Genomic DNA, 10,418 nt, shown 5'->3' on the forward strand with positions numbered 1-10,418 from the left:
GGGAAGACGTGGACATTGACACGTTGGTGACGATTTGGGTTTGGCAATGAGGCAGAGTCACAAGAGGAGGTAAAGGGATGCGTTTCGGGTCCGTATACGATGCACTTGGGTTTAGATCGTCTTGGAGACGCAGTATGCCGTCTTCCTTCAAAGTAGCCACCCAACCATGGGATGACCCTATGGTTACCGTATAATCAGTGTTATACACCAAGTCCCGAGGCACAACCTTATCCAGATCAATGAAGTGAGGTTGATCAGCATATATAACACAGAGTTTTGCCTCATTATTTGATGCCGGTCCCCAGGTGCAGATGATGGAACAAGGAGGTGTTTGCGGCAAGGAAGTTGAGACAAGCGGAGAGGATCTTACCAGCACAGGTCTCCTAAAGCATAGCTTCAAGGGATGGTTGAGAAGCAGAGACATGGTTGAATAAGATATGCAAGATATTGGCAAGGCAGAAAATAACCCTAATTATGATGGGTGTTATATATTCGCATTAATGTAGAGGAAGTACAAGACTTGTGAACCAAGTTTTCCGTCTTTAATTTTGGTCATACACAATCTTAATATGATTTCATTTTTTATTACGATCAAACCATCCATTTAAAAACTCTTTATTATTTGCCACGCAATCTTTCATTTTAATTGGATTAAACTCAATTAATTCATTTTGTATTTTCCATCTATATGTAATTTTCGTAAAGACTTCTTTTTTTTGTATGGTAGTCACAAAATCATGGTTTTGATGCAGAGATTCGGTGGAGAAAGAGTTTTAAAATAGATGGTTTGATCGTAAAAAGAAATGAAATCAAATTAAGATTGTGTATGACCAAAATTAAAGACGGAAAACTTGGTTGGCAAGTCTTTCACCTCCTCTGTATTAATGCGAATATTACTCATTAGAATTAGGGTTTTCTTTCTTCATTATATATGCGGCAGACTAGATGTACAAGTCTCTTCCTCTGTGTTACTTATCCATCAGTTAGGGTTTTTCAATCTGATTCGTCATGTCTCTGCTTCTCAACCATCCCTCGAAGCTATGCTTTCGGAGACCTGTGCTGGTCAGATCTTCTCCACGCATCTCTGACGCCTTCTCACCTTCCTTCATGCAAACCCCTCCTTGTTCCATCATCAAGGCTGTTCCTTGTGGAGGAGATCTCGGAAGACTCGAGGTCGTTTGGGATGGCCCCGACCCCGTAAATTACTTGGAAAAGAAGGTACCTATGGAGTTGATGAACGAAAGTGAAGTGATAGGATCGTCCAACGGCTGGGTAGCCACTCTCAAGGACGACGGGATTTTGCGTCTCCAAGACGATCTCAACCCTTGTGCATCCGACACCGATCCGAAACGCATCCCGCTGCCTCCTCTTGTAACTCTGCCTCACTGCCAAACCAAACTTGTCACCAACGTGTCCATGTCCTCATCATCTCCAGAGGACGAGGACTGTGTCGTGGCTGTCAAGTTCTTAGGACCTCAGCTCAGCTTTTGCAGACCCACTCGAAGTAAATACGGGTGGATCAACGTCAAAATAGAAAACTCTTGTTTCTACAACTCCCATGTCATGTTCTCCAAGAAAGACCAGATGTTTCGCGTTGTCGGATCTGGAGGCCACCTGGTCGGATCATGGGATCTCCATGAGTACAAGCATAGTCCCAAGCTTCAGAAACTGCGTTTCAGAAACCTCCCCAAGATGTCCAAGGCCAAAAGGGAGCTTATGGATATGTGTTGCACGACCGAGTACTTAGTCGAGTCGGAATCCACCGGTGAAACTTTCTTGGTTAAGAGGTATAGGAAGACACTCCCCGAGACCACCAAGGAAATGAAAACAGAGTTTTTAATGGTGTTTAATATCGACCAAAAAGGAAACGCCGTTTACACTAAAGACATTGGAGATCTCTGTATTTTCCTCTCAAAGTCTGAACCATTCTCTGTCACTGCAAGCTCGTTTCCTGTCGACCTGACAGCTAACAAAATTATTTTCGATGATGTTGACGAATTTGGAGTTGCCTCACTGGAAGATTCAACCATCCACAGTGAAAATTCTACCAGCTCTGCCCCGTACCAGATTCCACCTCAACCCATATATTGAGTTTTGTGTCTTTGTCTTTTCTTTTTTCTGAATCTTTCAAACATCAAATCTTTTTTACATTTTTCATGTGAGACACGTGCACTTCAATAATGTTTGACATCTCATGATGATGCATTGTGAATCATAGTTTATGATATATTACATCCTTTCTGGTCTTGGCCAAATAAGTGCTATGTTCTTTACATAGATAGTCTTGCGAGTGCTAGCGCTGGGTGACAAGTTCTTTATAAAGCTCACAAGTTTGTCATATATTTGTCAAGATTTCTCCTCATTTGAAATCACTGTGAAGTTTCTCATCGACCTCAAACTTTAGTTTATTCAAAGAGGAGCAGTTTATTGCAGCCTAAAATATAATTATCTTGTTGTTTGTTTCCTCAGATGATGAACATGACAAGATCATGAAACAGAATCTCTCTCTTTATGTACCAAAAGAAATCTATCCATGTTTACAGAAGTTGTAGAGAAAGTTATTGTAGGCTCCACCTTCCAAGTTCCAACACCAATACAAATATAGAGATTATTCCAAGAAAGTAAAAAAATAATTACCACTAATCTTCGTAGTCTTTGAGTACTTGTCTAGAGATTTAGAATGCGTTAGGTTTAGACCGTTTAGTAGAAATGCAGATGATAATATATAATGGATTTGTACTATTAAGTCTTCCTTTGAAGACTTATCATGCTTAGCTTATTTATATCTATTGTAGTTTATCTTTCTTGTCAAAAGAGGATGGATAATTCCCTCTTTCTATTGTATTGCAGAAATTTGAGTTTGAATGAAAACAAGTTTGTGTTCAAAAAAATAAAAATAAAAATCTCTTGCTATTTTTGTGTCAGTGTGTCCTTGATGTCTAGTACATATTGCAATTTTTCATTTTTGAACTTTGTTAATTGTTATCTTCAAACAAGTATGTTGTTGCCATTCGAGCGGTCAAAACTGTTACTCATAAAAATTAATATATGAGAAAATATATAGTGCCGTTCCAATACCTTATTAAGAGTAACATGAGGAAGTTAAAAAAATTCAAATTCGGTAATGAGATTATCTAAACAACGCTTATAGAGTTGTATAGTATCGAGACATGCAAACCCAAAGTTGGATCATTATTGTATTTTTTTTCTTTTGCCATGACGAGGATATAAGATATAACTGTTTGAGGGGTCAAACCTTCGATTGTGCTAAAAAAGATGATCACGATTTGCCACAATGAGTCATGACATGGAAGAAACACATGAGTAACATGATCGTTGCAATCTGAAATTTTCATAACCAATGTCCTCTCAACATTCGTAATAGAACATATCTCCCACTGTATACCTTAGAACAATGAGAAGACATGGTCATAAAAACTGGTTTGTTCTTTACAGAATCTTGCGAATAAGGGATGGATAGCGATGGACAGTTTAGCATGTATGTTTTTTTTTTACAGAGATCAATTTTTTCCTCGTTTGATTGCATATAGTGAACTTTAGAATGGACTGAATCATCACTGGAACATTGTTATTTGATTACATGTATCTATGATCACTTGTAAATGGTTGGTTCATATAAATTCAGTCTCTTTGCAAGTTGCTAAAAACCAAATTATCTAGGAAATTTTTAAAAAGAAATCTTAGATAAAGACACTATGATATGGTGCCACTACTGATGTCCATACGACTAAAGCAAAGTCAAGAGTATTGTGCAACCAAAATATGGAACTGCTGAAGCTCCAAAGAAGGTCCATATTAATTTCATATAAAATCAAGCGAATTTAATCAACAGAGAATGCATGGATGGATGATTGCGCTGATTAAACATAATGAAGGAAGCATAACTAACTCAACTCAACTCTCTATATTTTGAGGTGGAAAGAAAAAAACGGGGATTGTGCAGTTACCAGTTCCAACGCTAATGGATGGCGAGATATGAGTAGGACAGACGCAGGCGAGTTCGTCCACATCGTTCAAAAAGACTATATTAGGGTTCAAGTCGGGAAAGGAGCTAGCATTGACACAGAATGGTTCAGACTTGGAGAGGAAAATGGCTAGGTCTCCAATGTCTTTAGTGTAAACAGCGTTTCCTAGTCCGTCTAGCTTGAACACCATCAAAGCCTTTGTTTTCATCCTCGCAACGCCTTTGAAGATCTTGGTTGTCTTCTTGTACCACTTGATCAAGAAAGTTTCACCGGTGCTTCTTGACTCCACCAAGTGTTCGCTTTTGCAGCACGCTTCCAGAAGCTCTCGTTTCTTCTTTGAAAGCTTGGGAAGGTTATCCAAGCACAAGTTCTGCAACTTGGTGTTCTTTTTGAGGAGGAGATCCCATGATGCGATGAGATGACCACCAGAACCAGGCATGAGAAACATCTCATCTTTCTTGGAAAACATGACACGTGAGGAGAAGAAACAGGGGTTCTCGAGTCTGATGTTGGTCCACTCTGAGTTTCTCTGAGCTGGTCTGCAAAAGCTGATCTGTGGTCCCAAGAACTTGACAGCCACGACGCAGTCCTCATCCTCAGGGGAAGACGTGGACATTGACACGTTGGTGACGATTTGGGTTTGGCAATGAGGCAAAGTCACAAGAGGAGGCAAAGGGATGCGTTTCGGGTCCGTATACGATGCACTTGGGTTTAGATCGTCTTGGAGACGCAGTATGCCGTCTTCCTTCAAAGTAGCCACCCAACCATGGGATGACCCTATGGTTACCGAATCATCAGTGTCATACACCAAGTCCCAAGGCACAACCTTATCCAGATCAATGCTGTGAGGTTGATCAGCATACAAAACACGGAGTTTTGCCTCATTAGGTCCCCAGCTGCCAGCGGCGAAGATGGCACAAGGAGCGGTTTGCGGCAAGGAAGTTGAGACAAGCGGAGAGGATCTTACCAGCACAGGTCTCCTTAAGCATAGTTTCAAGGGATGGTTGAGAAGCAGAGACATGGTGAATAAGATATTATGCAAGAGATTGGCAAGGAAGAAAATAACCCTAATTATGATAGTGCATTAATGTAGAGGAAGTAAAAGACTTGACTACCAAGTTTTCCGTCTTTAATTTTGGTCCTACACAATCTTAATTTGATTTCATTTCTTTTTACGATCAAACCATCCATTTTAAAACTCTTTATTTGTCACCGAATCTTTTATTTTAATTGGATTAAACTCAATTAATTCATTTTGTATTTTATATATATACACCGTATATTGACAGATTTTTTTTTGATTATCTGGAGGTTCTGGGCCGAGGCCCATAATCCTCTAGGCCAGGACGGGGCTGGCGTTGATACTTTATGGCATAAAGCATCTCTCCCACGGTGAATTGAACCCAGGAGCATAACAGCACCAACGTCTGCGCTTAAACCATACACCGACAGATTTGAAACTAGATAATGTTGAAACATTGTTTTACTTATATCTTTAACAATTACATAAAACATTATTAGTAATTTTTATGGTTGTAAATAAAAACAAAAGCTAAAGTGACTTGTTACCACCCAGCCAATCACTCTCATTATGTTAATTCATCTTCTATGTCACACTACTTAAATATATTAATTAATCTTATATATTTAACGACAAGTGTTTTAAAATAAATAAATAAATAAATAAATGAACAAATATCTAAACTATTAAAACTGAAGTACATTTTGTATTTAACCCTAACTTTTCCACGATAATTACCACTATATGCCACTGAATTAAACCATTCTTTTTACATTATTAAACCATCTTAATTTAATTTACTTATTTAGTGGATATGTACAGGATTAAATGCCTTTATTATAGGCCATAAGATCCTTAAATATCTAACTGTTACATATTTGTAATTTGCATCAATTAAATCATTGCTTTTTTTAAAGAAGAATATTCCATTTTGTGATCTCTATAATCTTGCAAAATCTAACGTAAACTACGTAACCCATATCATTCTGTCATATATTTGTGTATAAATATACATCTATTCTTATTGCTTCAATTCACAAATCATGTTAAAAATGGCAGAGCTAAGAAAGATGTTACACTTTTTAATGGTGTGAAACGTACAAAACCGGGTGGAAATTTTAAAATATAATTAAATAATTTATTAAAATATTTTTATATATATATATTTGGTTTTCGATTTTTAATTATTGCATTATAAATTTAGTATGGAAAATTTTGTGAAGTTTTACTGGTATGTATTACCATCGATAAAAATTAAATTAAATATAAAAATAAATTAAAAAGATATATGTTGTTATAGATTTAAAATTATATAAAAAAACAAAATGTATATGATATATTTGAATAATTTTTGCAAAATAAAAACTAGCCATATATAATTTAATTAAATATTTTGGAGACAACCAAAAATGTTATTATACAAAAGCGAATTACATATGATATCGTTTTGATTGTTGAATATCCAAAAATATTATTATACAAAAATGTTAGGAATAAAACTCGGATTCCTGAATTTGAAGAACCAAACCGAATCCGATAAAAAAATAGTATCGAACTTCAATCGAAACTGATTAAATATCCAAACGAATTAAAAAATTTGGTATTTAGAGGAACAATACTGAACCAGATCCATATCAAATATGACAGATATCCCAATATATCCTAATCATATGTATGTACTTAAATATTTATTAATATTTATATCTAATATCCATAAAATATCAAAATATATATATTTTTTGAAATTGTCCAAATTATTTGAAAATAGTCAAAAGAAAATATTTTAAATAGCTAAAAAATAACCAATATATATTTAATATATATTGATTATCTATCTAAATATTCAAGGTAGACCATTTTTTATGTTAAATTAAATATTTTGACATATATTGTTCAATTTCATATGTTACAATTAATTTATTTTTTTAAAATTTGAAAAAACTAAATATTTGAATTTAAACTTCTTAAAGGTAATTTAAAAAGATTATATCTAAATCCGAACTAAATCCACAAAGATCCAACCGAACTTGGATCAAAATTTATTAATACTTTAATATGGTTGAAATCTTCAAACACCAAAACTCGAAATTCGAACAGATCCAAACTAATACCAAATGGGTACCTAAATCCGAATAGATACCAACATCTTATAAATACATTTGAAAAATATTTCCAATCATATTTGATTCATATAAAATAAAATAGCACCCGCGCGGGTGCGCGGATCAAAATCTAGTTTTTCTTTAAATAAGAGTAGGCGTAATTCTATAAACAGAGAACCGAAAACGAAAGCAAAGTAACCGAGCGGTTCGTAAGTTTCTATTAAAAAAACTAATATTGAAAATCCAATAGGCATCCCGAGTTTCTAAATATAATTTAACCTAATATTCTACAAAATTTTTTTAACCTAATATTTTTATACAAAATATTTGAATTTTTTTAACCAGTCGAATAGCTTTTATTCAAAATATTAGAAATTTCCCAAATTATTCATTTTTTCACGATTGTGTATGATTGATATAGGAATGAGAGTTTGCCACGAATGTGTAATACTATTATAACAATGTTCCTCTATAGAGGGAATCTTTTGCTTCCAAAAAGCCTAAAAAGTAGGGTAAGAGAAACGTAAAGATGAGTTCAACCAACATGGACAACTTGTTTAGTCGAGAGGCTTGAGTCTGGTGGAATGCACGGGCCACGGGACGTGATTTTGGTAGACGTTCCCGTACCGGAAACGTCCCAGGGACGGAAACACACATCGAAACGTTACGGGGACATCTTGAGGATGCAATGCATGTGATAATTGACCTATGCATGTTTTGAAATGAATTTTATTCGAAATATAGTATTTTAAGCTAATCCACAAGAAATGGTTTCTTGATTGACACATTAGACATGTTTTGTATTTTTCAGGTGAAGCTATCAGTAGTCAGTACTTGACCGCTCTTCTCATGGCAGCTCCTTTAGCTCTTGGAGACGTGGAGATTGAGATCATTGATAAAATGATTTCTGTTCCATATGTTGAAATGACATTGAAGGTGATGGAACGTTTTGGTGTTAGTGCCGAGCATAGTGATAGCTGTGATCGTACTTTGTCACGAGACGGTCAGAAATACAAGTAAGACGGTCATAACTTAGAATCAGATTGACACAGAAGAATGACTGACCAAATGGCAAAATTGATTTAGGTCGCCTGGTAATGCTAATGTAGAAGGTGAAGTGATGCGTCTAGTGCTAATTATTTTCTTGCTGGTGCTAACATTACTGGTGAAACTGTCATTGTTGAAGGTTGTGGAACAGCCAGCCTGCAGGTAATACTAAGTTTATGTGAAATTTGATTAGCTCAAGTTTCGTCTTTGACTAGTTGTGTGAAGAAATCTAAGCTCTTTTTTTGTGTTGTATGAATCTCTAAGAGAGATGTGAAGTTTGCTGAGTTTCTTGAGAAAATGGATGTAAAGTGTCCTGGACAGAGAACAGTCTTATTGACCATCTAGAGATGCTTTAGAATGAGACACTTGCGCGCTGTTGATGTAAACATGAACACTTGAGAAAATGGGATGTAAAGTGTCCTGGACAGAAGACAGTCTCATTGCCCTTGTATTTTTTATTTAAAAATAAACTAAACATCATTTGTGTAGTTTATCATATTGTTTAGTTTATTTTTAATTTATGGGTGCAACCGTGGCGGTCCCAGAAAAAAAAATGACTGGGTTCAAAGTTGCTATTGGAAGGTTCGAACCCAAATGTGTGGGTTCAATGAGGGAGCTTTAACCAAATTTGCCACAGATTCTTTATGTTTCATCTTAAAAACTTCTATTTATTCTCTTTTTCGTGGTGTCAATTGAAACCACTTACCTCTGAGTGGGTCCGCCCCTGGTTGCAACGGGATAGTTTCTTGAAGCTTTCTTCTGGTTTTATTAAAAAAATTATCCCAATGTAACACCAAATGTAAACAGTTTTTTTTTTTGAATTAATTTAATATTTTTTGAAAGAAGAAATTAACTAAACCTCGTAAGGTTTAAAAATTGGTTTAAATAAAAGACTAAAAAATGACTTACATCAACCCTATTTTACCCTACATAGGAAGATTTATAAGAAGGCTCATTTGGACAAAAAATTAAAATAAGAAGGCTCATTTATTGAATTTTTTTTTTTTTTGGAAACACGTTTATTGGAAATGTATATAGAAATTTAGAGAAAAATCCGTAGCAAAATTGATGCTAAGGACTACCACATTATGCTAAGGACAACACACATTGATTAGATACTGATTTATAAGAAGGTTTATTTGGACAAACATGCACATTGATTAGATACTTGAATATCTTAAAGTAAAAAAAATAATGATTTTATTTAGGATAATAACTGGATCAGTAGGACAATTCGACTCATTTTCTTGCATCTTTTTATTATATTTTAAACTTTTAGGCTTAGATACTTAGTCTAAAAGTATCAATGGAGCTGGGCCTAATATCAGCTGAAAGTGAAGACCCAAGAGGAACATGTCTAAAACTATCAATGGAGCTGGCCTAATATCAGCTGAAAGTGAAGGCCCAAGAGGAACGTGATGAAGATGCCGGCGAAACGCCGACGATCAATTCACTCATGCTAATATCAGCTTGGCTCAACGAGAGCTTGGGTATAAACCCACGACGGATTTGCAGACGGGGTTGAAGAAGTTGGTGAGAAGAAGCTCCGAGGATTCATTTGACATTCCAAAAAATCACCGAATTTTACAATTTTTTATTCGGTGGTGAACCTATATGTGTATTCAAGTGTGTGGACTTTATTTAACCTCGAAAAATCTAAGTGAAACACTAAATCTTTAGTAAGTTCAAGTTTACTAACTTTAAATAAAAAAATTTAACGGAATACGTAGCAAGTGATTGATTGTCTGAATCAAATAAGTGGCTGTGGGAGTGAGCTTGCATGGCTCTCAAAGAGAATGTACGTATTGGGCAAAAGAAGAAAAACGATCAAATTCGGTTTCTTCAAAACGATATATACTTCTTTTTTTCAAAGAAGATGTACGTAGTTGTAACGGACCATTGTACTGATGATAACTCTAGTTATAATGGTGATAATATCTTCGCCGTGCGACAGTGTTAGAAAAAGAAGCCTTTTACGGCAACAAAAAAAATTAAGAAATCAAGGCATCATCTATTACCATCATTAGCATAATATAACCATAAAAATTGTCTATGATAATTTATGTTAAAAACATGAGGTTATATCTAACAAATACATGGATTTTACTAAGTACAACAATGTAACTAATTGTAAAAGAACTAGAAATATTAGATATTGGTGATTCATCGTTCTGCATGCATTTATATTAAAAAAAACTAAAGTTAGTAAAAATTTCTTTGTCGGTTATGACATATAATATTGAGTAATTAATTTTATTTAAA

The 10,418-nt window shown here is 35.1% G+C and overlaps 2 protein-coding genes and 1 pseudogene across 2 annotated transcripts; 2 read left to right on the plus strand and 1 right to left on the minus strand.

The window, feature by feature from the left end:
• Window positions 1-77: 77 nt before the first annotated feature.
• Window positions 78-8,619, plus strand: LOC130510094 (3-phosphoshikimate 1-carboxyvinyltransferase, chloroplastic-like; annotated as a pseudogene).
• LOC108846550 (uncharacterized) lies at window positions 809-2,299 on the plus strand. Its single transcript, XM_018619776.2, has one exon. The coding sequence runs from the start codon at window positions 1,009-1,011 to the stop codon at window positions 2,089-2,091; it is 1,083 nt and encodes a 360-aa protein (XP_018475278.2). The 5' UTR covers window positions 809-1,008; the 3' UTR covers window positions 2,092-2,299.
• Window positions 3,763-5,088, minus strand: LOC108837329 (uncharacterized). Its single transcript, XM_018610389.2, has one exon. It carries the CDS (start codon window positions 5,005-5,007, stop codon window positions 3,916-3,918), a length of 1,092 nt encoding a protein of 363 aa, XP_018465891.2. The 5' UTR covers window positions 5,008-5,088; the 3' UTR covers window positions 3,763-3,915.
• Window positions 8,620-10,418: the final 1,799 nt, after the last annotated feature.

Source organism: Raphanus sativus, chromosome 3 (assembly GCF_000801105.2).
Source record: "Raphanus sativus cultivar WK10039 chromosome 3, ASM80110v3, whole genome shotgun sequence".
Classification (NCBI taxonomy): Eukaryota; Viridiplantae; Streptophyta; class Magnoliopsida; order Brassicales; family Brassicaceae; genus Raphanus; species Raphanus sativus.

Coding starts and splice junctions, on each gene's coding strand:
- LOC108846550 (XM_018619776.2), top strand. CDS start 1,009: ATGTCTCTGCTTCTCAACCATCCCTCGAAGCTATGCTTTCGGAGACCT.
- LOC108837329 (XM_018610389.2), bottom strand. CDS start 5,007: ATGTCTCTGCTTCTCAACCATCCCTTGAAACTATGCTTAAGGAGACCT.